The 27996-nt window shown below is 36.5% G+C and overlaps 1 protein-coding gene across 8 annotated transcripts; it reads left to right on the top strand.

The window, feature by feature from the left end:
- Positions 1–11: 11 nt before the first annotated feature.
- Positions 12–27975, top strand: LOC105158995 (binding protein). 8 transcript variants are annotated; one of them, XM_088879194.1, is made up of 41 exons: positions 12–170; positions 547–772; positions 1585–1648; positions 2322–2553; positions 3774–3920; positions 4524–4850; positions 6566–6785; positions 7483–7548; positions 7989–8417; positions 8575–8902; positions 10085–10546; positions 10656–10814; positions 10920–11069; positions 12469–12624; positions 12740–12781; positions 12920–13264; positions 14633–14806; positions 14937–15097; positions 15186–15501; positions 15605–16037; positions 16151–16484; positions 16616–16804; positions 17437–17698; positions 17785–17976; positions 18054–18272; positions 18354–18530; positions 20069–20181; positions 20299–20760; positions 20919–21132; positions 21690–21911; positions 22006–22470; positions 22541–22882; positions 22975–23424; positions 23504–23550; positions 23652–23745; positions 23981–24187; positions 24739–24864; positions 24953–25324; positions 25429–25660; positions 26309–27058; positions 27472–27975. In XM_088879194.1, the coding sequence occupies exons 2-40, from the start codon at positions 594–596 to the stop codon at positions 27010–27012; spliced, it is 9813 nt and encodes a 3270-aa protein (XP_088735320.1). In that variant the 5' UTR covers positions 12–170; positions 547–593; the 3' UTR covers positions 27013–27058; positions 27472–27975. The 8 variants fall into 8 exon arrangements, with proteins under 8 accessions (XP_088735320.1, XP_020548375.1, XP_088735323.1 ...); XM_020692716.2 differs by having other exon boundaries at positions 537–772; positions 6566–6773; XM_088879197.1 differs by having other exon boundaries at positions 537–772; positions 15605–16034.
- The last annotated feature ends 21 nt before the right edge of the window (positions 27976–27996 follow it).

The following is a 27996-nucleotide window of genomic DNA, read 5'->3' as shown; positions in this document are numbered from 1 at the left end:
GATTAAAGTAATAAATATAACTATGTAATTATTTGCAATCAGTACTTATTTATGGGGATTTATTCTTTTTGGGCTTCGACAAAATCCTCAAATTTTCAGATCTTAATTCTCAAACCCTAATAGAAGAAAGAATTGGGGTTCGATTTACATAATTACTTTGATTCGATCAGGTTCATGCCGATTTTTCCCTTTTCACTAACTTCTATTTCTTTGTGTAGATGCTGATTCGCAGCTATTGTATCATCGTTACGTTGACCTCGAACGACTGATATGATTTTTTTTGGAATTTCAACATATTTGCGAAAAATACCGATTCTGAGCTGTTTATTTGTTTCTTTTTTTCAATAATTTTCTGTTATATTTTATTCAATTTCTTTATTGCTCATTTTGGATATTATGGATTGATGAAGAATGCAAAATGGGTTGTCCAACCTACTGAACTCATACATTTTTCCCATTATTTTAAGCATGTTTTGATTGATCATCGCTTGGTTAAATACCAATTTATACTGTTTTAACTTTCTCTTCCTTGCTAGTCGTCCATAGGAACTTGTGGTTGGAGGGAGCAATGGTTGATTGCTGGAGTTCTTTGCATGCTCATAACTGGTCGCTTGTTACTTTACTTGGCCTGTAATCTTGGCGTGCCAGGAGGTATGAACATAGTCAAAGGTGTAGCAGACCTCATTTGGAGGTCTGGTGGCCAAAGTGGGGAATATGGATCAGTCCCACAATCTGGGAGGTTTTCTCCACCGAATCCAACTATCTGTTTCAGGTATCTGTTTTCTGTTGAATTGAAATCTAAGGAGGTTCTATCTGCCTACTCACTGCTCTAGGATTACAATAATAAGCTTGTAAACCCCAATATTGATTTCGTTGTTGCATTGGAGCTTCAGAGTTTGCAGGAAAGGGAGCTGGAATTTTGTGAATTTTTGTCTTTGAAGTCTGGACAAATTATCGTACCACAAATTTTGGTCTTTCTGTATACATTTTGTAAATATTATATATGTTAAGTCTTTTTGTAAAGTTACTTATCCTAATTGTGCCTATGCATGCATACCTTTTACATCTATAATTGCATTGGACGAGCCTACTAAGGCATGTTTTGCTCAATTTATGTTCCAAATAGCACAAATAAATAGATGCCCCGATCGAACATTATGGGTGTTGGGTGTCATTATCAAGCTATGCTTTTCTCTATCTCTTTGGAATCAAGCTTATTGAATCTTATGCAAAAAAATCAGAAGGCAATTCATTACGCTTTTTCCTTCTTATTTAGGTATTCTCATCCTATCCTGACATAAGGCAATTTGTACTTGAAATTTCTCAACCTAAGCAATTCATTTTGTTTTAGCCTTTTAGGGTAGCTTGTTTATTTAGTTCTCTGAGAAACTTGCTTTACTTTTCTTACGGGTGCTATTTGTGACATTTGACTCTCTGGTTGGATGTATCTCTTCTCTCTTATTTAGGTTGAGAGAAACAGTACTTTTTCCCCTGCAGATGCCTATTAAATGATGGCATTAGCAGTTAGCTTACAATAAATTTATTATGTCCATGGCTTAACATTTTTGTTCTTGTCTTCTCTAGTGAGGTAGGCGATGAGGCTATTCTGAAAGCACTTTTGGAAAAATATGTGACTACTGTTGATGAGGTTTGTATCTATAATTTTTTACACTGGTGCTTGTTGATGTTGTATTCTCTATGATATTTAGATGGTACTTCCTGTTTAGAATAGCAAGCTTTACCGATTTGAGTTCTTGCATCTGCTTGAAAAATTATTATATGCACCAAGATGATTTACATGTTAAGTCACCTTTCTTCCTAAAATCTGCAACTATCTCCTTCAGCTTGGAATGGTTAAAATAGAGCCAGAATACTAGCTTTATGAACATAGACGTGGGCTGCCAATGGGAACTATTTAATCCAATGTTGAATGGTGATGTAGTATAGGGTGGAATATGCAACAATATGCATGTGGATTTTTTATTTTTATATTTACATTTATATTAGGATTGTGTAACTGGTATTTTAGATTTCTGCACATGCTATCTATATTCATTTCGATTGGCCTTTTGATGGATACTTGTGGCTGCAAATATAACTGCTCATTTAGAGAATTCCCTATTACTTTTGAAGAACTATAGAATCATATTTCTTTGCCATGCAATGACCAAAACATGCTAGACTATGCACAGAGAAGTAAGTGATGATAGCTTGAGAAATTTGAGGCATTTAGTGGGAAGGCCTCTCTATTTTTTTGGATCCTGTCTTTCCTATGTTTTTGTAAAAAAATGTGGAATTCTGCTCATATTTTCTTATTTCAGGTGGAAAAGAGAAAGTTGTTCCATATATTTCTCAAGCAATTCTTGATGATATTCCAGAACTGGAAACCCTTTAATTTGGGTCAAACTCCTGAAGAAACTCCTACCCCTTCACCTGTGGAATATTACCAAAATATTGGTGATGTGGTGTTTGGCTGTAGTTATGGTCACCCTACTGAAGTAATACTGATCTTGACAGAAGAAGTTTCACGAATAACAAGATTGCTTACGAACAGTAAGTTGCTGTAAACTGTTATGCAGCTGATGGACTCTAGTTAGTGAGATTGAAGTTCTTTTACCATTTTATTTTCTCTTCCTCTCCTTCATTTGGCTTTTGAACTTGGCTTGATGCACGACTAAACAATCCTCCTTGCATCATATTAAGAGAAAATGTATCTGGAGTTTGATTTTGAACTTTTGGTTGATACTATAACTTACATATCATACTTGAATGTTAGCCAGGATCAAATTAGATGGGAACTCTGTTCTTAAGTTATCACGCATAATTGTTTGAATATCTTTCTCATTTTGTGGAAGGTTTTCTCCTCCTCACCAAACTAGTAGTTCTATCTCTTGTCCTTAAACAGGAAATCTGAAATAATTGTGCAATGGTAAACAGCAGGAGCATATATGTAGGAAATATTTATACTATATTCATTTATTTCATTTGTCATTTTGCAGGTTAAGATGCTTTTAACATGATCTCTTCTACTCAATGAACTTTTACTTCTTAAAGTATTGCGAGATCACTTCTAGTTTGAATATGAATATATGATAAGTGATTACTCCAGTATGTCAAGGAAGTGAGCAAAGAAAATGTAATTCTCAAAAAAAGATTCTTTAGTCTCAAAGTGACTGCAAAGTTATTTGTATGGAAGGTGCATGCTCTCTCTACGAGCATTACTCACCTCCAAGATCACCAAAAGGGAAAAAAAGGGGAAAAGGAAAAAGAAAAACTGGTCTATTTTCCAAGCTCCTTCATCTTTATGATTTTGTGTTAGCTTCAGGAGAGCAAAAGAAATTTCTTTGGTAATTGGCATACCTACTGCAGGTTTATACAATTAGGCACTTGCCACTTGACAAAGCAATTTCATGTGGCATGTGGTGTTCTCTTCCTTTTGTGCACGATAGAGTTAGAATAAATTTTCTCGCTCTCCTTGGGCCACCTTCTACAAAATGTTGCTGTGTGGTGCTTCTTTACCAGGAAAGGGGGAAAAAGCAACGAGTAGTACAATATGATAATAAATCATGAAAGGATATTACTAAAAGTAGAATTTTTCTATTTATTGGTTTTACTTGATTGTGGAACCATGAAACTATACCCTTAATTTTGCTTAATTTACTTGGCTCTTCTGAACACTTTGGACTTTTCTCAAGATGGATGATTTCAAATGCTCTTCTTTTTCTTTTCCTCATATGCCATCTCATATGGAACTGTAATGAAATTATCCTCAGATCAAGTTGGCATCACTACAAGCATAAATATAACAAGCGAATCATGGATGGCCTTAGATGCTTTGGCTGTTGTGACTTTATCTATTCATAACTGCAAAGTTTTTGGTTATCATGGTGGGATTCAGAAGCTTACAGCATTGATGAAAGGTAAGATCACCACATTCTTGTAGTGAGCAGCAGCATTTTATTTCTTTAACTGATTGCATTGGTATTATCTGCCATGTTTAGTATTTAGTATGTGTGTTTAAGGTGGAAATCCTATTTCCTGTGTTGTTTCATAAGTATCATTTTCCACATTAGTATTTGTTCCGCCTCTTTCTCAAGGTTTATTCACTTGCGTCATACACGTTTTTGAGATGGAATCAACATATAGACTATTCTCCTGTGTATTAGCTGCTATGTAGTAGTAATTAATTGGTAGGGGGCATATGGAAACCCTTAAATTTGATGACTTGGATTTTGTTGAGCATGAAAATCTATTTGATTTTTCGTAACAAATTAAAAAATTGTAGTTAACATTGCATCATATCATCTAATATGGACATGGGCTTTTTATTTGAAATCCATGGTCATTGTGGGACTTGTAATCTAATGATCCTACCTAAAACTTGTAACTTTCCTGTTGTAGAATGATTTCATCTAAAGCTCACTGTAGTATCATGGTTTTAGGTTGTTCTCTTCAGCTCCCAAAAATTTGATACCCAATGTATTGCATGGTTAATGCTTTCTCATGCCTTCTGTTTTTTCCAGCTGCTGTTGTCCAACTTAAGACTATAACTAGTGCACTCCCAGCAGATGAAAGTTTGTTTAATACTATGGTAGAGAGTGCTGGAACTTTGCAGAAGATACTTGTTCATGTGGTGTCCGTCATCTGCAATTTCATTGATTTTCATTCAAGCATAGAGGAAAATGTACAGGACAAGAGTACCAAAACCGAAACTTCTGTGGCGAGGAGTGGTGAAATATTAATTAACCCTTCTACTGCTGTAAAATCTCCAGTTTCTGAAACAATCTTATCATGGCACCAAAAAACAGTTGTATCGGTCATGGAAGCTGGAGGTCTTAATTGGTTATTAGGTAAGGTATGCAGTTTCAGCTTTTGTTTATGATTTAACCTGTCCATAGTGTTAACTTTCAAATCCTTCATGCAGTTGCATCTAACTTTCAAGATTTATGATAACCTGCATTATGATTTATAATTATGGCGCTTCTCTCATGGAAAGTTCATAGAACATGGCTAGCAAATAATGGTGAAGAGGAAGTAGATCTACAAACAGATTGCGTTGTTTAGCTTGATGAGTTACATTTCGCCCTGAACCATGAAGGCAGCAGTAGGATACAGCAAAAATAGGATATGCAAAGTGTATTTGCAGCTCAAACCCTTGTGCGTTATATGCCAGAACAGCTTTATGAAAATGAAATGCATAGAAGTTAATTACAATTGTGCATGTAGATATGTTAATATAAGTATCTGCTAAAAAAAGGGTAAGGGTTAATACCAGTCAGATCAGCCGCTATCTCCATATAGCTTCACTCTTCACCATCTATTCTGAAGTGTGAAAAGATAATTGGGTTGGATCGTGATTTGTGCCAAAATGCAGAGGGAGCTCAATAATGCTTTTCGTTGATTAGTCTTGGTTCTGAATTTGAAGTTGTTTAACCAACTGGTCTGCTAGGCATGAGGATGTTGATTCGTTTGAATAAAATTTGAGTTTTGACCATCTTTCTAATTTTATTCTATATTGCCTTAAAACCAAATATAGTTAGATCTTGATAAATGATGTCTGTATGGAACCATGTAGGTTAGCTAAATGTATGAGTAGGCTAGATATACTAATTCTTTTGAAACTCGACTTCCTTATGATCTTTAAGGATCTTTTTAATGCACTTTTGCAGTTATACTGCTTCTCTTAGAGTGGGGGACATGCTCAACCTTTTTGAGTTTGATGTTTTCTTTAACGAGTTTAATCAACAACTCTCTTCTTTTCTGCACTTGTAAACCATTGCTGTTTGATTGTGGCTCTGATATTCACTGCAGATTTGCATGCTATATACAAATTAAATTGTCTGGTAGACCCCTTTATTTTAGTGGCAATGCTGGAAATGGTATAGCCGGAGCTGAACCACTGACTGGACTTTACAACTGCTGTGTCATTCTTTCCATCCTGTTCCCTAAGTTCGCTTGTACATTCTTATATTGATCATTACTTGGTGTCATTCTCTGAATTTGACAGCAAACTAGATTACCCTGGAAAATGTAGTTTTCGTGTAGATCATACGGGTTTTTCTATTACATTTGGTGGATATCTAAGAATTTTGCTTTGATCCATTTGATCATGTTCAAGTTTTCTGGTTTTCTAAGATGTAAAATGTTTAAAAAAGCTGCAGTTTAGTGGACTTATTTTCTTTAGCTCTAAGACATGAGTGAGGTCACCATCGGTGCTCCGATTACTCTTAAATTTTAATAGATTGTTACTTTCTTAATAATTAACATAGTTTATGTTATTATGATCCGGAAGGAATTTGTAACTGCTGTTCAAGTAGACAGTATTGGACAAAAATGTAAAAGTGGGGAAAATAATTTGAAATATATGCCCAGCGACTCCTATAATGTTATTGGGGTTTTGCCTTCAGCTGTATCTGAAAAGGCGGTTTTTCATTGCAGATTTTGCCCCTAAATAAGCTTTTGTTGCGCAATTCATTTTATCTGCACTGCAGAACTTCACTATATACTTTTCGAATTTCATGTATTATTGGAACAATACTCATGAATGATATTAATTTTGTTCCAGAGATATTGCGTCTGATCAGGAGATTGATTATGAAAGAACAGTGGGCGGATATGTACCTCCAGCACTTGACTCTCAGAGCTCTTAAATCAGCTTTGGCTGATAATCCACGTGGTCAAAACCATTTTCGAAGTATTGGAGGTCTGGAAGTTCTATTAGATGGACTTGGAGTTCCTTCAATTGATAGCTTGATCGCCAGTGATTCATCGAGGTATGATGAAAGGTGACCTCTTTGGGCTTGCTGAAGCATGTGTTACGAATGTATCTTGTTTTTGTATGATCTTCCTATTATGATGGCATTTATCATTGGTTTAGCTTACTTGCTAACAAGATTTTCCAGCTAATTACCATTAGTTCTCACTCATCAGGCCACTATTGTTATTTCTGAACTTGTGATACATGAACTGAGGTACAATATGAAACTCAAGAGTATGCAAGCAGAATCTTATATTTTTTTGCTTTTTATGGACGACTACATGGTTGTGTTGATTACCTCAATACAAGTATAAATCTCTGACTGAACCCATTAACCTATATTCAGACTTCTATGTATCAGCCTTGGATTTTTGGATGGTTTTTATTTTTGTTGCAAATAAATAATATCTGCTCTATGTTGCCCCTCCACCCCGACTACTACCACCATAAAAACAATGGAAATCTAAACCCCACATTGACTGGAAGAAAAAAGAAAAGGAAGAGATAGACAACAAAGAAAAGAATCCAAAGATCCATTCTAAGTGATACCTTTTATTCTAAAGATTGATCATACTTGAAATGTGGATTTCTTTTGCTTTATATCATGTACATACAGGTGGTGCATATAATATAAACATCCTAACTTACACAAATAGTATGATTTCTTACAGTTTTTTTCTTCCATTTCTCAATTCACATCTAAATTTTGCCTTTGCTTGTTGTAGAAACAAAAATCTGCAGGGAATTTTTAATCTCCATGTCCTCTCATTGGAGGTTCTCAGGGAAGCTATGTATCCTTTCAGCACCTACTTTTACCTATTGAGTTTTCATGATTAACAAGACTACCTGAATTCAAGTTCAGGCATTTGCTAATTGAATTAATGATTTTACTTAAGTCAGGGTCACCAGCAATATTGCATGCTCGAAAGCATGGTTCTACAGTTGTCTACTGAAGAGAAATTCAAGCTTTGGGACTTACAGTTTCTACTGTTTAAAGCTAAATGTCCTAATTTGGTCCATGTATGCCAATCTCTGGTTATCCAAGAATAGTTTTTCTTAATCACTCATCAACAAACAAAAAATGACATTAATCTTCACTGCAGAAATATTAGACCTACACGTGTATGTGCCAACTCCTCTTGGCATATGGAGATGTCAGTGGACTACGAACATCTTTATCTGCTGCGCATGCATATATACCAAATTACTGATTCCTTTAACTAGGTTGTAGCTTTGGTAATTTCAACAATTTGCAGTTTCTGTTTGAGAATGGGAGGGTACAAAAGCTTGCAAATAGCTTTTGTTCAGTCGCGTTCATGCTTCAAGAGTACAAGCAGCGCAAGGATGAATTTGAAGCAGGAAAGAGAGATGCTTCAGAAATCTGTAAAGAAGACGTGTCGTCTCCATTTCTATCTGATCCATCTTATTTACAACATTGGAAAGATTATGTTGCCAGGTTGAGTGCAGCTCTATGTTATTTCTTTGTTGAAGCAAAAGACACCAAATCCTGCCTCATTCAATCAACTATCAGCAGAAATGTCATATTGGTGTCTGCAGCTTATGCAGAACTATCCGTGAAGTGGTTCACAAGGGTGCTTCTTACAGTTTTCCCATGCATCAAGGCCTGTTCAGATCAAAACGAAATCCCTAGCCACCTAAGGTGAACCAATAAACTTCATGCAGTTTCTTGCCTTCTTTTCTGAAGTATAAAATTGCCTTTTTTTTGGTGTATTTGAGGTTTAGTTCTATGGCTTCTTTTATCATTCTTTATTTTGCTTTCTTCTTTTCAGTTCTTCACATTTTGGCTTTCTTTTCAGGATCTTTGCCTACACAATGCAGCATTGTGTTCTTTTTGCATTTAAGAAGGTCCTTCTTTCATCACCGTCATTAATTGATGTCTTCCGTTCAGAGAGTGTGTGGGACTTTATCTTCTCTGAGAGTTTTTTCTACTTTGGTCTGGCTCCTACTGAATTTTCTGGGGAGAATTTTAGGAGCAATGAGGCTCCTTTAATAGATGATGAAGGATACAGTGGTTCAATTTCCTCAATGAATCAAGTTAATTTATGTGATGTGGATATCCTCCAAGTTGAAGTAATCTCATTCATGGAATTTGCAGCAACTTTAAATGGAACTTCCCATAACTTGGTTGGTTCTTCTTTCTTTGTGTCTGATATTTCATGTGTTAGACATTCGTCTACATTGCTAGTCGTTCTCCTATAAAGTCCATGGTGGATGATCTCCATCAGATCTGTCAATGCTTATTGCTTGTTTGAAAGAATTTCACTGAAGCACCAATAGCAGGACATGAACTTCTATACTGTGCATAGCTTCGGTTGATGGGTTTCCTAGTGGAGATCAGCTGTATATAGGAAAGTAATGCACCTTGCCTTGGATCGCAATTTCCCTCATCTGCTTATAATTTCTCTCTTTAATCCTGAATTTCCTTCTAAAAGGCACTTTATAATAATTATGATTCATATTTTAGAGAAACTTGCTTCTTTGGTGCTTTGCTTTGATATCATGAATGGATGTTGCTGTAACCTGTAATTTCCGGGAAGGCAGCAATTTTAAGAGTCTGTGGATATAAGTATTTCCCCTGTCCCAAAAGGATGTAATCATTGACTTTTTTGCAGGAAACAGGAAAAGTCAAATATATTTTTCTTTTCTACCAAGTTGTCTTCATAAGAAGTTAGTGTACTGCTACAAATTTAGAAAGTTATTAAGCTGCAAGTACTGTCTATTGATAATGTTATAATATAGCTACAAATATAATTATTAAATTCAAATAAACGCCGAATGCATAATTTTAGGGTTTAATTTGTCACTTACCTTACCTATGCAACTTAAGTCTTGGATGCATAAATTACATACGGACTAATAAAATGTAGAAATGAGTATAATATGCAATCAAATTAATTATTATTTGTTCACTTTTGGACTGAGACAATTATGTTTAGACCAACAAAAATAGAACCAGGAGATCTTTTACGGGATGGAGGAAGTGTAATTAAGTTGCAAAAATATATTCAACTAAATGCGCATTCAGAAGTCCTGTTTTAAATGGTATGTAGTTTCTTGGATTTTGTTCTGACATCCCTTTTTTTGGCACATGAAAATGCTGATCCCCTTTTCTTTAGATGACAAATGTTGACTTAGTTGTTGATTACTTATTGAAGCATGCACATGTTTATCTGTCTGCTGATATGCATAAAATACTTCATGGTTTGGTTTTAGTTTCCAATATGATGTATGTTCATAGTTGCTTTTTTGGTGCTTCATTGCATGCTTTTACTAACTATCACTTATATAATGATTGATATATTGCAGCCCGAATGTACTGTTTTGCTGGATGCCCTCGAACAATCTGCATGTAATCCTGAGCTTGCCAATGTTCTGGCAAAGGGCCTGCTTCATATATTGCAGCTTTCTGCTGAGAAAACTGTTTCTTCATTTAAGACACTTGCTGCAATTCCTCGGCTTCTCAAAGTTGCCTGTATTCAGGTCCAGGAATCTAAAGGGCCTGGAACTACAACTGCTTTTGCTGAAACCATTACGGATGGCCTTGCATCTTGTCAAAGCCATGAAATTTCTTATTCTCCTGAGGTGACTCAGAGTTGGGCAAAATGCATGCAAACATTCATGGAACTATTTGCAGAGTACTTCTCAGTATCAGATGATACAAAACTTTCAATTTTGTGCAGTTCTATGTGCATCAATTGTATGTTTGACTTGTTTTGGGAAGAGAGTCTTAGAGATCTTATGCTGAAGTATGTTCTTGATCTTATGAAGGTATGCCATTCCTATGTTACGTATCTATTTTAAATTTGATAAAAAATAGCACAAATGGATGAATCATTTTTCCTCTTTTCTGATTAAAGTTTTTCTTTATTTTTGGCAGATCGTCCCAATTACTGAAGAGGACAAGAAAGCAAAAGTTTTTCTGTGCTCCAAGTACTTGGAGACATTCACACATGTGAAAGAACGAGTTAAGAATTTTGCAGATTTGTCAGTTGAGTTACTGATGGGAATGAGAGACATGCTACTAAGAGATCGAGTGGTAATCAAATTAGTGTTCTCTGAATTTTTATCTTCACTCATACAGTAAAATATTTGCATAGAGACTGTGCCATTTGACTTGACAAGGCCCATTTTTTGTTGCCAGTATTATCAAGCTTTGTTCCGTGAGGGTGAATGTTTCTTGCATGTTCTCTCATTGTTGAACGGAAACCTGGATGCTGGAAATGGAGAGAAGTTGGTTTTAAATGTCATTCAAACACTGACTTTCTTACTATCGCAGAATGATGCTTCAAAGGTACTTTTTTTTATTGATTTTAATGATGTAAAACGTAATATTTTTCTTAATGCTGATAAATCTTCTCATGTCATAGCAAGTCTGTCTTGTCATTGTTTGGTGTTCCAATTCAAGCACCACATACCAAGATCTGCCACCTCTATTCTTTCTTTTCTTATGCAGATTGGATCCTAATTGTTCTCTCAAACCTGATAGAAATTAGGTTGAGTTTAAAATAATGAACACTTTCACTAAAACGCTGAAGAGTATGAATTTGCAGAAATGTAAATCTGCATCGGGACAATAAGGTGAAAGGTGCAAACTAGAAACAACATACAGTATAGTGATCAAATTAAACTAATGGTCAATTAGCTCTTGGCTGAAATAAAAGCTATAAATAAAGATGCAAGCAAGTTAAATTTTACAAGAACAATCATCCGGTACTCTGTTTAGCTGCAGCCCTCCACTGAACACATTATGTCTGCCTGCAGATATCTACTTAAGACTATTATTGTGTAGTTAACTTTTGATGGGCTAAAAGGAAACGCATCTGATGATTAAAACCTGCTTTTTACTGAACTAGTTCTCATGGCGAGAAGAATTCTACTGTATTGAAACATATGCTGCTGTACCTGTCAAGATAATGTGGCTCAGGACCAAGAGGAAATATGTATTACTTCTATGATCACAGTATGTCAATGGCTACCAGATGAGCTGCTATTAGAAGCATTTGCACATAAAGCTTGTTGTCCAAGTAGATAGTGACTTAAAAATCCAGTTAGGCTGCTTGATTTCTCTAACTAATTATTTAGTTGCCTGACAACTACTTGAAAGGATCTGTCCGCAGGTTTGCTTTATTCAATCCCAAATGTAAATTGGAACTCCCACCACTACTAAATAGGTATATTCCATGAAACAACATTGTCCAATTAACTAAAAAAATTATGATTGTTGATGCTCCTCACATAATGAAAACTCTCTTTGGGTGCCTCCATTTCTATGATCTGTGCCACTGTTTGCTCAACTTCAGCCTTTCTCTCCTCATTATCATGTAATTTTAGATCCATTTTCCACTGATTACAAATAACTCTGTACCCTATTTTAGGAAAATGGTTTGACGGTTGGGAATAATGTACCATACTCCTTTATGGTTGTAGTTGCTTTCTAGCTTTTCAGTCAAGCACAAAAATTTTCTAGTTGTTTCCTGGGCATCAATACTTGTTGATGGTGAATGCTTTCCCTATTCTATTTGCAACTGGTTGACATTTGTTGTTTAATCTTGTTGTTTTTGCATGGTATAATTATTTATTAGTTATGTGGGGCTGAGGGTAGATAAGTAGATACTAGAGCAGCTATACAGAGGGGTGCATGACTGTTCTCATTTTTATTCCTAGACTAATTTTGTTTGTCAATCTTAAAGGCTGCTTTTAGGGTGCTCGTTGGGAAGGGTTATCAGACTTTGCGGAGTTTGCTGCTGGATTTCTGCCAGTGGCAGCCTGGTGAAGCACTTTTAAGTACGCTGCTTGATATGTTGGTTGATGGAAAATTTGATCTCAAGGTGAACTCTGTTATAAAGGTAACCTGTTGATATAGGGCAGCAATGAGACAATATTGACTGACGTTGAATATCAATGACTTTTTATTGTGTCCTACATATCTTTCTTACATTGTTCTTGCTTTTTCTTTATCAGAATGAAGATGTGATCTTGCTTTATCTCAGTGTTCTTCAAAAGGTTTGTCATTCATGAGCCTGCCTAAAACTTTTTCTCCTCCCTAATCACTTAGATCAGTAGTTTTCTTTCCCTGTTTACTCAATAGTAAGGTGTAAAATCAGCCAGAATAATTTATCTTCTCATTCGGTGATTGGGCAGAGCAGTGACTCATTGCAACACCATGGTCTCAATATGTTCCTTCATTTGCTAAGGGATTCCTTATCTAATCAAGCTTCATGTGTGAGAGCAGGAATGCTTGACTTTCTTCTGAATTGGTTTTCACAAGACAATAGTGAAACTATAGTTTGGAAAATCTCCCAGTTAATTCAGGTTATTGGCGGGCATAGTATATCTGGAAAAGATATTCGGAAAATATTTGCTCTGCTTCGTAGTGAGAATATGGGTCTTCAGCAGCGCTCAAGCTCATTACTCTTAACCAGCATGTTAACAATGCTAAATGAGAAAGGACCAACGGCATTCTTTGATCTCAATGGGATTGATTCTGTAAGTTCAATTGTTCTCCTCATGGAAATATACACCGAACTTTGCTAATACCCTCCCCCCCCCCCCCACACCCCTGTACCAATGTGAATTTCATGTTATCATTAATCTGGGTGTAATACATATTAGTATTTCCTTCTAATGCGAAAATATACATATTAAAGTGGCAGGTAAGTAGAAATATCATGGTAACGATAAATAACAAGTATGAGGTTACTTAAGGATTAGATTTCTTTTCCTAAAACAAGCCATTACATACTGAATGAACCCTTTCTTTGGAGGTTTATCAACAATGCAGATTACACAATAAATTGCACCTAAAAAATTTAAGTGTCTAAAATCTTCATATTGTGCTACACCTACTGAATTGCTTGATATCTTCCCCTAACTTTATTGCTATAGAACTCTAGAGAAGCTTATGTTATGTATGCTACACTTTTCACTAGTATGCAGATTATGTTGCGCACTACTCTGCAAACTAAGCTGTATGCTTTGCCAATGTGGCTAGACAAATCTTCATTCAGGGATTCTTCAGCTCATGATTATTTGGAGCTTAAAATGCATATTATGAAAAATAAACCATCTCTATTCTCTTTGTAATTGAAGTCCTTTACCTATTTGAACTAGTTAGCCAGTCAATTTTGCCTATTTTCTCTACAGCTGTTAAATCAGTGAGCACTGGGGAACGAGGCATACAGTAATAAACTGCTTTCCACAGTTGGATCTTACACAACTTATTTGAGATGGAGATATGATATGGACTCATGAAATTATATGTGCGAGTTGCATATGGTAAACTTATGTATTCCAGATTTTAACAGAAAACTCGACATCAAATAAATTGATATACATTCTCATGTAAATATCATATTCTACTCAACTTCTATCCCTTACTGGATAATGTTCCTTGAAGTTGATTATCAAGCAACAATCTTTGGTTTCATAGTTTCTTTCTTCCTTTCACAGTTTCATCTTTTGCAAGAGTTCTATAATCTATTTTTCATTTCATGGTAAAAAAAAACTGTATTTAGATTTCATTTTTTTAATTTTCAAAGCAGTATGACTTTGTTCTTTCTGAACAGTGCTCTCCTGTTTCTTTACATACCGACTGCTCTGATGACAAGGGTGTTAATTCAATAATGGGACAAACAATTTCACATATCTCTAGGGTCTTATGTTTTGGGTGACTCATATAATACTTAATTGGGAAAAGGAAAGGGTGACTGGAGAAAAAGGTGCGGCTGAAGTCTTATTTTGAAAACCTCTTACTCTGTTGAATCTTATCTCTTACCTTGTTGAAGGCATCTTCATATGTAATTCATCTTTTTATAGTGCATGGTTAATTGACTTAGCATGTGACCTCTTATGCAGGGCATCGTAATCAAAACACCAGTTCCATGGCCTGTGTACAAGGGATTTTCATTTACATGTTGGCTCAGGGTAGAAAACTTTCCGCAAAATGGACCAATGGGGCTCTTCAGTTTCCTAATGGAAAATGGACGAGGGTGCTATGCTGTCCTTGCAGAGGACAAATTGATTTATGAGGTGAAGCTTAGAATTTTATACATTGTCTTTTCCCAATTTGAGACTATAGCAATCTTATTTGAATAACTTAACAGTGTGTTTGGTGAACTCTAATTTCATGCTGGTTACTGACCCTGTTTTGGTATGTCAGTCAATCAATCAGAAACGGCAATGTATATCGATGAATTTGAACCTTGTGAGAAAGAAGTGGCACTTTTTCTGTTTGGTTCATTCTGTTGGTAGAGCATTTTCAGGGGGAAGCCAGCTGAGATGTTATTTGGATGGAGTTCTTGTTTCCTCAGAAAAATGCAGGTAATCTCATTTCTTATAGAGGGTGAATTTTTATGTTGTATCCTGCAAACTAACAGATGGTTTTTTTATTTGATCTTCTAAATTTCAGATATGCTAAAGTTAATGATCCATTGACTAGTTGCACAATTGGAACTAAACTCGATCTACCCATATCCAAGGACGAGAATGTCACTCATTCTATCAAAAACTCTTATCCTTTTCTTGGTCAGATTGGTCCCACATACTTGTTCAGTGATGCTATCTCTTCTGAACTAGTGCAGGGCATATATTCTTTAGGACCAAGTTATATGTACTACTTCCTTGATAATGAAATTTCTGTCTATGTGGATAACTTTTTGTCTGGTGGAGTTAGTGATGCCAAAGATGGCCTTGCATCAAAAATCATCTTTGGACTTAACGCGCAGGTTCATTCTCTTTTCTTAAGAATTTCATGTTAACCATGGAGTTTTTCTTTATTCAATAACCACAGAAAGTCTGGCAAATCAATTGTTTTCATCACTTCTTCAGGCAAGTGATGGGAGGAAATTATTCAATGTGTCACCGATCGTGGATCAAGCACTTGATAAGAAGTGTTTTGAAGCAACTGTACTGGGTGGCACACAGCTATGCTCTCGACGGCTGCTGCAGCAGATCATTTATTGTGTTGGGGGGGTATCTGTGTTTTTTCCTCTTTTGACACAGTGTGATATTTATGAACATGAAGCAAGCGATCAAGTTGGCGGGACATTGCTCACTCCTATTAAAAAGGGGCATTTGACTGCTGAAACTATTAAGCTTATAGCATCTATTTTGGATGATAATTTGGCCAATCAACAACAGATGCTGCTACTTTCAGGATTTTCAATACTGGGATTTTTGCTTCAATCAGTCCCAGCAAAGCAGCTAAATTTGGAAACTCTTTCAGCACTGAAGCATTTGTTTAGTGTTGTTTCTAATGGTGGTAAAGCATGAAGCTTTTTCTTGCTATCAATTTTTATAGTTTTTGTTTGACATGTATGTAAGCTACTCTCTTTGGCAATGTGCACTGTTTAATTACTTCTTATTTACCTCCAGGCTTGTCAGAGCTGCTGGTAACAGATGCTATTGCTTGTATCCTTCTTAATCCTCATATTTGGGTCCACGCGGTTTACAGGGTGCAACGAGAACTATACATGTTCCTTCTCCAGCAATTGGATAATGACCCAAGGTTGCTAAAGTGTCTCTGTAGGCTTCCTCGTGTGCTTGATATTATTGGACAGTTTTACCAGGATAGTGAAGAAACCAAACATGCTGTTAGAAGCAAGCCAGTTGTACATGTCACAGAACGAATTGCTGGAGAGAAGCTAGAGAGACAAGAAATACATAAAATTCGTCTCCTTTTACTAAGTCTTGGTGAGATGAGTCTTAGGTATGACTTGTGCTTTAACCTCATTGTATCTGTATTCTATCTTTCAAATGCTTCTTCTATGGTGCTTCTATAGTTGAAGTTATCTGATATATTTCTTTTGAAGAAATTGTTGATTTTATTTGGATTTGCAGGGAGCATACAGCGGCGTCTGACATAAAAGCACTCCTTGCATTTTGTGAAACCTGTCAGGATATGGCATGCATTGAAGACATTTTAAACATGATGATCCGTGCTGTTTCCCACAAACAACTCCTCGCTTCCTTTCTAGAACAACTGCATGTCATTGGAGGCTGTCATACTTTTGTCAATCTCCTATCAAGGTATCTATCATAATTTTAAGATAGAATTCAAGCTTGATTTGATGTTAGATAATAACGTGCTATTTTGAGAGGGAGAACACAATAAAGCCTCTCCTTATGTGAAGGTGGTGATGGAGGAAAGGGCCTTTGTTGAACTATTCTCCAACAGGGTTCTTATATTTGAGAGCCTTGAAGGGAGAAAAGATTGCATTTACTTCATTCGTAAATTACTGAAGATGTGGAAGATTTAATCAAGTTATTGTGTTTATGATCATTGTTTATGCTATCATATTTGATCTGTGACATTCTGTCAGAATCCTCCGACTTTCTTTTTTATTTTTAGTGCACAGAATTCTCTTACAGTTGGTCTAGTGTGTGGTTATTTGATTAGTTGGTGATCTGGATCTAGTTCAAGGTGTTTGAACCAGATTGTGAATATTTAGAGTTATCCTAGGCACTTTATTCATCTCTGTGGTTTATATGGAAAAGCATGTTCTGAATTTTGGATCTATTCAGAATCCTGAGCAAGATATGGTCTCTTCAGTATCAGTTTATGAAATAAGATTGCTTGAAACGTGTCTTCTTTTCCACGTCCTGATTTTGTTCTTTGATCAGTTAAGGATGTTTCACGTATTTGTGACTAACCTTTGTAGGGATTTTGAGCCAGTTAGATTGCTTGGATTACAGTTCATTGGAAGACTTCTTGTTGGTCTTCCAGCAGAGAAGAAAGGATCAAAATTTTTTAACATTTCAGTTGGACGGTCCAAATCTCTATCTGAAGTTCATAAAAAAATAAGCTTAGATATGAAACCAATTTTCTCCATAATATGCGATAGGCTCTTCAAATTTCCACAGACAGATCATCTCTGTGCTACACTGTTTGACGTTCTGCTAGGTGGTGCTAGTCCGAAACAGGTTATGCATCACATTGCTTTCTATTATATCAGGACTTTCATGAACAATTTTACCTATAATTCATAATTAATTTGATGTTTCTGCAGGTTTTGCGGAAGCATAACCAATCTGATCGACCAAAAAACAGCAAAAGTAATTCTCAGTTCGTCCTTCCACAGGTTTTATCCCTAATATTCAGATTTTTGTCAGGTTGTGAGGATCGCACTTCAAGAATGAAAATTATGGGAGATCTTCTAGATCTTCTAGATTCAAATCCTTCAAACATTGAAGCTCTTATGGTACTAATAATTGCGGGTTGCTCTGGTTTTATGCCAGAAGAAATTCATTCTTCTGAATAGTAGATTGTTTTATGTAGGAAAATGGATGGAATGCTTGGTTGGTTGCCTCTATGAAGCTGGATGTAATGAAGAGTTACCAAACCAAAATGCAAAGTCTTGATGACTCTGAAATGGATGAGCAATATTCTGTGAGAAATGTATATAGTCTTGTTCTTTGTCACTATATGCTTTCTGTAAAAGGCGGCTGGCAGAATTTAGAAGAGACTGTGAATTTCCTATTAATTCAAAGTGAACAAGTATGTCCAGTTGTTGCTATCATTTTATCATTTGAATTTTAGACATCAAAGGGTAAGTTCCCATAAGTCTTGTTTTTGCAGGTTGGTGTGTCATGTCAATCTTTTCTACGTGATTTATATGAAGATTTGATACAGAAGCTAATAAACTTATCTTCAGAGGAAAATGTTTTTGTCTCTCAGCCATGTCGGGACAACACATTATACCTTGTCAAATTAGTTGATGAAATGCTCATTTCTGAAACGGATTATCGGCTTCCGGTATGTCATTTACCTTGCAGTTGTAGTTGCTTGTTCAACTTCTTGGATCTTTTTTGGCTCAACACTTATCATTGTTGTTTTTTCATTGAACTTGGGGAATCTTACCAGTCTTTTAAATTGGCGACTGAGAAGTGTATTTGTATGTTGTACTCTCCCTAAATTGTTGGCTTTTTCATTAGTCTAAGACTAGTATTCTTCTCGTATTTATGCTTTGGCTATTTTTTATTGAGTTACGCCATGTTTTAACTGCTTATTCTGAGAAATGTTGGTTAGGAAAATGAGGAAAAGTTGGGGCCTGGATGGCACTTTCAGTTCCTGCAATGTGATATTTTGAGATTTTTTAGAGAAACGATTTTCTAGAAGATTTAAGAATGCGTTTGGAGATTCAGTTGAAAATCTTCAAATGACATGTTAAAATGTTAGCATATGTCTGGATATCTCGTTCTCAATTATCAAAAAATTGTAAATGAGCTTTGAAATTAATTTTGGAGGTAAATGTGGTAGTATATGTGTGGTCAAAGTTTTTCCTCTTATTTCTGATTTAAATTAAAACCAAGTATAGCATATCTTTAATATATAAATGGAATATTGTGGGTACATATATCTGTGTAAATGTGTAAGACCTGAAGTTTTTAAAATTATATAACACACTGTATGTTTGCATGTGTGAATGTGTACCAAATCCAAGGCTCAAATTCTCCAATTCAAAACATGGCCAAGAGTCCTCCAATTGAAACTCATCCTCTATTTAGTTCAATGGCTTCCACTTGGAGTATTAGGTTTTGCATCAAAAGAGAAGAAACCATCTCCCTCATGTGAACTGTGGTTAAAATGTGCCATTAGCTATCGGGGGATTTGTCTTGGATTTCATCATTTCAGTGGAGGAAATATGCAAAAGAAATTAAATTAATAGGTCCAGTCTATGAGACCCATTTGTTGATGTGGTGGGGGGCCGTTTTTGTTTTCTTTAATTTGAACTGTTGTCAAGAAAGTAAACTCTTCTGGTGCAGAAGATTGAGGCTTAAAAAACTACAATTGACCATAAAGCTAACGGCTGAGAAACATGAATTCGAATGTAAATTTCCTCTTATCTCACAGTCATATTACCCATGACTGAGTCATGCATTTTGTAGCACAATATTAACAGAGTAGATAATAACGTCAGTTATTCTTGAAGCCTGTCATCTAGGAGGTAAATACTCTATCTCATCAGCCTTGCTTTTTGGAAAAGATAGCTAGACTTTCCTTTAGGCCCTAATGTATAGACTGTAAGCTCCAGGAAAAATCCAAAAAAATCATAACAAGTAACCATTACACACTTCTGGTGGAATGGTCATGCACTATGGATTCATCTTAGAGTCCATTGTCTATATGCAATTTTAGGTTTTCAAAATTGATTTCCCTTGTCAGCTTGTAATTTGTTAAATTGGTCGTTTGCACCTGACGTGCTGATAGATCATTTTGTGTTCCATAGTCATTATACAACTTGTACATTATTCTGCTGTTAAAAGAACAAATTTATTCTTCTTGTGTAATAGTTTCCTGCAAGCAGCTCCAAGTTTCCTCAGTTTCTGGAACTAGAGAACTGCCCAGATTTCGATGCTGCTTTATTTGAGGTCTTGCAGGGAGAACCTGGTCAAAACTTATCTGGGTACATCAACTTGATTTTGAATGTTAAAATATAAAGAATTTGGTTGTATTTGTTGACTTTATTTCAGTTGCAGTTTTATTTGTTCTTTCTTTAACATAGTTCACTTTCTTTTAATAGGACTGCTGGGGTAAAGGACCAGCATTATTTCAATGAAGATGGAAAAATTGTTGATGAGTGGTGGAATATATACGACAAACTCTGGATCATTATCAGTGAAATGAATGGCAAGGGACGGAGCAAGATGTTACCAAGATCGTCATCATTTATGGTGCCATCTTTGGGCCAAAGAGCTCGCGGATTGGTAGAATCATTGAACATCCCTGCTGCTGAGATGGCTGCAGTAGTTTCAGGGGGAATTAGCAGTGCGCTGGTTGGAAAACCAAATAAGACTGTTGACAAGGCTATGCTACTGAGAGGGGAAAGATGTTCAAGATTTGTTTACCGCCTAATAATTCTCTATCTTTGTAGATCATCACTTGAGAGAGCATCTCAGTGCGTGCAACAGTTTATCCCTATTCTGCCTTTCCTTCTGACTGCTGATGATGAGCAAAGCAAGAGTAGGCTGCAACTTTTTATCTGGTAATTTTATTTCACAATTCTACTTGCCATGTTTGAATGGATTAATGTGTAACAGTTTCATCATGGGAATGACTCGTTTAAAAATAGAACTTGAATATGCTGATGTTTCTTACGAAATGTATTGTTGAGAATTGATGACTAGTTGATTTTGTGCATAGGTCCTTGCTAGCTGTTAGGTTCCAGTATGGAATGCGTGACGGTGGTGCCCGCTTTCATGTCATTTCTAGCTTGATACGAGAAACTATCAACTGTGGGAAGTCCATGCTAGCTACGAGTATCATGAGTAGTGATGATTTGTCTGATTTTGCTAATAATTCAAAGGAAGGGAACGCTATATTTGATTTCATCCAAAAGGATCGACTTCTTGATGCGGTGTGTCTCTATATTCTTCTACCCAGTTATTACTATTATCAGCTGCTTTGTGAAGACAAAATGGGATGGACTTATTGAAAATATGCAATTAGATTAAATGACATCTATGGTATTTGCATGATTTTATATCCTTGGAAAAGAGAAGTGTTGTTCATGTCAAATCAAGTATTTAGGTTTATGGACCCTTGACTCTGCTGCCAGCCAGCTTTTCCTGGCGGGAAAAGATTCTGGGGCAAGTAACCTTATAACATTAACCATAACTGGAGAGCGAGATTCAAAAGAATGATATGAAGTCGGAGCCTATGGCCTTCCATTCACTTATATCCGTGTTTCTCATGTCAAGTCACATCTTTTCTAGCTGGGCTGCTGCAAAAATGTGTCTTTGTTTGTCTTCCTCGCCCCCCCCCCCCCCCAAAAGAAAGATAAGTGATTATTATCAAATAATATTATATTGTCTTTACGTCTTCTCCCCACCCCCCACCAAAGAATAATAAGTCATTATTGTCAAATAATTTATCTTGCTATGGCTTGTCAAATTCGTAGCCTACATGATGCAGGTTGCTGATGAAGTCAAGTACATTAAGACTGTGACAGCTGATCGAAGTTTGCAATTAGATGAACTGCGAAGTAGACTGGAAGAAAATGCGACAATGGATTCTAATCAAAAGAAAGCTTTTGAGGAGCAAATACAAAGTTGTTTAAATACCATTCTTGCTTTGGATGACAGCAGAAGATCTTTGTTCCAGCTCACTTTGGATGAGGACAAGCAAATTGTCGCTGTAATTTTTGCTAATGTCATCTTTTGCTAGCTAGCCCTGTCACTTCTTTTAACTTGGTATTGCCCTGCTTAATTTCAAGTTGTTGCTTAAACAGGAAAAGTGGATTCATACTCTCCGCTTGCTGATCGATGAAAGGGGTCCGTGGTCAGCTAAGCCTTTCCCAAATAGTGTAGTTACACATTGGAAACTTGATAAAACTGAGGATGCATGGCGCCGTAGGCAGAAGTTAAGACGAAATTATCATTTTAATGACAAGCTTTGTGTCCCCCCCTCCGTAGTAGACGCTGTGCTTGCTTCTACCAATGATAACAAACTTGGTCTTGGGGTCCTCGCTTTGGATAAAATGAAGCAACTTTCACTGAAAGGAATTCAGAGAATTACTGATGAGGGATCTGCAGAACCAAGTGAAAGTGAGGTTCAATCTACCCAACAAAAGATCTCAGAGATAGAGAATTCATTGGAACAACAGTACTCCGAGGTGACAAAAGAGAATAGTGAGCAGGAAATTGTGCAAGACAGAAGAGATTACTCTTCAGTAACAGAATCAGAGAAGAGTAAGGTATGAATGTAAACATTAGGATAGAACAGAAAGCATATGTAATTGCTCTAATTTTTTCATTTATTTTCAGGTTCTCATGGAGATCCCCTGTGTTCTTGTGACACCAAAGAGAAAATTAGCTGGGCGATTGGCAATTATGAAAAAAATCATACGTTTCTTTGGTGAGTATTTGGTGGAAGGTACAGGTGGATCATCTGTTCTTAGAACCTTTTATTCTTCAGGCAGTCTTGATCACAGCACTTCTGAACACTTTGGAGGACCTCAGAGGCAGAAGTTTCTAAAATTGCCCACGGATTTGAATTTCGATTCTGAAAGGTTTAGTGTGAATGAGGATATAAATTCTATTAATGGAGATAATGATAGAAAACAGCACAAAAGTATTAAGCGTCATCGGTGTTGGGACATATCTAAGGTACTTAAGTTTTCTTGATTTCTTGACTCTTTTAGTATCTAAGTTTATTCAGTGGGTATGACCTGATAGCCACCTTTTGTTTCTTATCGTAGATTAAGGCTGTTCATTGGACTCGATATTTGCTGAGATATACTGCAATAGAGATCTTCTTTGTTAACTCTATGGCTCCAATATTTTTGAATTTTGCATCCCAAAAGGATGCAAAGGATGTTGGAAGTTTGATAGTGGCAACAAGAAATGAGTCTATATTCCTCAAGGGGCACAAGGACAAGGCTGGAGTTATTTCATTTGTTGATAGACGCCTAGCTCAAGAAATGGCAGAAACTGCTAGAGAAAGCTGGAGGAGAAGAGAGATTACAAACTTTGAATATCTGATGATTCTTAACACCCTTGCAGGAAGGTCATACAATGATCTGACCCAGTATCCTGTATTTCCTTGGGTGTTGGCCGACTACTCTTCTGAGACTCTTGATTTGAAGAAGTCATCAACTTTCAGGGATTTATCTAAGCCTGTTGGAGCTCTTGATCCTAAACGATTTCAGGTTGGTCGATATTATTTGCATTCTGGAGCATTACCCTCTCTTAGCTAATATCTTTCACTGCTTCTTTTCTATGACTCAGGTTTTTGAGGATAGGTACCATAACTTTGTTGATCCAGATATTCCCAGGTAATTTCGGCATTTCATGGTATTTTATGACTCTAATTTCCAAAGCTATGCTGCTATGTTGTCCTATTCTTCATGATGATTCCCTGTGCTTCCTTAAACAGTTTCTATTATGGTTCTCATTACTCAAGCATGGGAATTGTGCTCTTTTACCTACTTAGATTAGAGCCATTTACCGCACTCCACCGCAGTTTGCAGGTATGCTTTCTTTTTCCATGATTACTGTTTGTTTCGCTCATACTAGATTGCTATTCCATTACAGATTTTGGGCCCCTGGTTAGGATTTTAGTTACTTTCTTGTTCTTTTCAAAATTGTTAGCTCTAAACAGTTGCGCAGGTTTTATGTTTTTATCTGATTGCATCTTATTTGTTCTTGTCTGTTGATTCATAATCTGTGTTCTCAAAATGGCTATCTTGCTCTATCTTCAACCAGGGTGGCAAATTTGATCATGCTGACCGACTTTTCCAAAGCATTGAAAGCACTTTCAAGAACTGTCTTTCAAATACAAGTGATGTGAAGGAATTGATTCCTGAATTCTTCTACATGCCGGAATTTCTAATAAATTCGAACTCGTATCATTTTGGTGTAAAACAAGATGGGGAACCAATAGCTGATGTCTGCCTCCCCCCTTGGGCCAAGGTGTGCTTAATTCGCCCAATCATAGTTTCTCTTTCTTATTTTATGTTGGCATCCTTTTTCTTGTTATGATCTGCCATGGGTTGGGAAAATGATACAAAAGTAACAACTGTAATGTAGGGTTGGATAATTGCTCTGATGTTTTTCCTTCCTTTTCATTTTCTATTAAACATTTTAGCTAATGGGTTTTCGTGTTAACCTGGTGGGAGATGTATCATTGTTTCCTGCAAGGCTGTTAGTTATGGTATAAGCCTGTGCAGAATTTAAAATGAGTTGCAATATGCTTATCCTTCCATTCATTAGTTATGCTGGGATCACATTTATGTCCTTTTTCCCTTCATTACCATCAAAGAAATACTTCCAGGGGGCACAGTCTTGTGTTTGAACCTTACGTGTGTGCTTGTGTTGGCTGCGTGTGTGATAGTTAAAAAAAATGTGCGTGAGTGTTTTGGAAAAGAAAAAAAACTTGCAGTCTGAACTTTTACTTTTATAGATTTTGCTTTGTATAAGTTTCACATTGTAATTTAATTCATTTAATGACCTTCCATTTCTAGGGCTCGCCAGAAGAATTCATTAGTAAAAACAGGGAGGCCCTTGAAAGTGAATATGTTAGTTCAAACCTTCACCACTGGATTGATCTGGTGTTTGGTTACAAACAGCGTGGAAAACCAGCTGTGGAGGTATTCAGAGAAGAAACCTTTTTCCCATTGACTCAATATGAACACTAGAAGTGTGAATTTTCCTAATCTTTGAGATGCTAATATGCAGGCTGCAAACATTTTTTATTATTTAACTTATGAAGGTGCTGTTGACTTGGACAACATGGAAGATGATTTGCAAAGGTCAGCCATTGAGGACCAGATTGCTAATTTTGGTCAGACACCAATTCAAATTTTTCGTAAGAAACATCCGAGGAGAGGGCCACCGATCCCAATTGCTCATCCTCTGCGATTTGCTCCTGGCTCTATTAGTCTAACTTCTGTTGTTCCAAGTATAAACAATTCTCCTTCAGCAGTGATGTATGTCAATGTGTTGGACTCATACGTTGTCGCTGTGAGCCAAAGCCTCACAATGTCTGTTAAGATGTGGTTGACCACTCAACTGCAGTCTGGTGGGAACTTTACGTTCTCTGGCTCTCAGGTGTGTTGTTATCTAATGTTATAACCACTACTTTTTCCTTTCTATGACATATGTATAAACACATAGTATGTGTGTTTGTATTTTGACTTTAGATCTTCCTGCAGGATCCTTTTTTTGGCATTGGGTCAGATGTACTCTCCCCTTGTAAAATTAGGAGTCCTCTGGTGGATAACTTTGATCTTGGATCAGAATGCTTTGCAACCTTGCAAACACCATCTGAAAACTTCCTCATTTCCTGTGGCAACTGGGAAAATAGTTTTCAGGTCTTGTCCCTGAATGATGGAAGAATGGTGCAGAGTGTTAGACATCACAAAGATGTGGTCAGCTGTATTGCAGGTAACAATTCTATTGTATGGAGAATTGTTACTGGATCTTTTCAATCATGTTGCAGCATTCTTCATGAGCCATTTTCAAGCAGAGATCTCCCAAAAGAAAACTTCTTGTGTGATTTGGGGCACTTTTTGAGAAACCAGACATTTACACAGCAGACTACACTGCTTTTAACTTTTTAGGTGCTTGTCTCTTATATTTCTGTCTAATGTTGCATGTCCATCGCGTCTACTGACAAAATTAACAATTTATCAAATTTATCCATTTCCAGAAATATCTCCTTGTCTTGTTGGTGGAATACCTTTTCTTCAATATAACTAAGTAGTATATTAAATTCACACTTCTACTTGTGCATATTCACAGAGTCTGAGTTGAATTCTCTTGCTTCTTGTGTAATTTCCCACAGAAAGTTGGTTATAGTTGTAAATGCACTGGAAACACAGAGATATGCATGCATGTATCCCTTGTCAGCTCATGATGTGAACGAGCTACTGGTTAGAGTTTAAAATAGATTGTAGAAGTACCTATGTAATTTTTGTTCTTTTTAGTAGTGGATATTTAATTGTTTTGTCCTTTCTGGAGTCATCACCCTGATGTTTCACTTTTCTTGAAGAATTTGTATCTCGTCCTTATTAGGCTTTCAAAATTTTGCAGTGACCGCTGATGGAAGCATACTTGCAACTGGAAGCTATGATACCACTGTTATGGTGTGGGAAGTTCTCCGTGTTAGAGGCACTGAAAAGAGATCTCGAAATACACGGATAGAGATTCCTTGGAAGGACTGCATTATTGCTGATACCCCATTCCATATTCTTTGTGGGCATGATGATGTTATTACATGCTTATATGCAAGTACGGAGCTTGATCTCGTGATAAGTGGTTCAAAAGATGGAACTTGTATTTTCCATACGCTACAGGACGGAAGATATGTAAGATCTCTTCGACATCCTTCTGGTAGACCATTGTCCAAGCTTATTGCTTCTCGCCATGGCCAAATTGTCCTATATGCGGATGATCTTAGTTTGCACCTTTATTCTATTAATGGAAGGCACATTTCAACTGCTGAATCCAATGGCCGCCTTAGCTGCCTTGCACTAAGTAGTTGTGGTGATTTTCTAGTGTGCGGAGGAGATCAGGGGCAGATTATTGTACGCTCTATGAACTCCCTTGAAATAATAACAAAATATACTGGAATTGGTAAGTCGATTTGTTCACTGACTGTGACCCCTGAAGAATGCTTCATAGCTGGAACTAAAGATGGCAATCTTCTAGTGTATTCCATTGAAAATCCTCAACTCCGTAAAACAAGCCTTCAAAAAAATTCCAAAATGAAAGCATCTGGACATGACAGATTATAATTCTGACAGTGGACGTTGATATTGAATGCAGCCATCCTGGTTTGAGGTATGTAGAAAGGTCATTTCTATGTCCAAACGGCTTAATATCCATGTCGAAAAGATTTGTGAAGGACTATTGTATTTATTGCATATTTTCTTGGCTAGCGATGATATATATAGCAAAGCACCGTGTGTCTTTGCGTGAAGGAAAAATGAAATTCATTTAGGATATAACTCTGGAAGAAGGAGATGCAAACTTGCAAGCCAAAATTTACTGGTTGGATTAAGAAGAGATATGATATGTTGGAAGTCATTCGCTACAAAATGAAGGGGTTAAAAAACAGTCAAATCATACCATTCTGTGTGAATGGATAATAGAGCTTGTAGTCTAGTGGTACCTAATGTTATTTGCTCTATTTGGCATTGTGTAGAAATAAAAGAGGTGATCTATTGTTCTGTGTGAATTCTTCTTTGATGCAGTGAGGTACTCAAGCTTTTCTGCGTCAGATGCAGGATTCACTTGGTGCCGTAATTTTCTAGCTGCTGCCAGCAGCTCTGGCACTTTGGTCTCGATCTGGAGTTTTATTGCTGCAACTGCATAGGTGCTCGATTCTCCTCATTCTTGCTCTAGAAAATCTTTAGTTCATGTTCTCCAAGTCTTGAGAATTTGACTGCTGGTGCAATTGGATGTCGGGCAGAGATAAGAAAAGGCCGAGACAGAAGGTGGCAAAGATGCTGCCTCTAGCAAGTATACCGAATAGTGGGTCTTGAATTAGAACTTTGTCTTGCAATGAATTCAGTAAATGTATAAGGTGAGTACATGTAAACAAGGTGGAAAAAGGATGAAGAAAATCTGGGCCGTTGCATCTTCTTAATTGTTGGCTCGGCGGCCCTTTCAATATTATGTAATCAACTTGTGCAGTGATGTAACTATGTATTTTAAGCCTATATCAATATTACCATATACATAAATATACATATATATATCTCACTCTTGAAACGAAA

Source organism: Sesamum indicum, linkage group LG3 (genome assembly GCF_026168435.1).
Source record: "Sesamum indicum cultivar Baizhima isolate 11 linkage group LG3, ASM2616843v1, whole genome shotgun sequence".
Lineage (NCBI taxonomy): Eukaryota > Viridiplantae > Streptophyta > Magnoliopsida > Lamiales > Pedaliaceae > Sesamum > Sesamum indicum.
The sequence above is the reverse complement of the archived record's forward strand: the minus strand, read 5'-3'. Positions and strand labels throughout refer to the sequence as shown.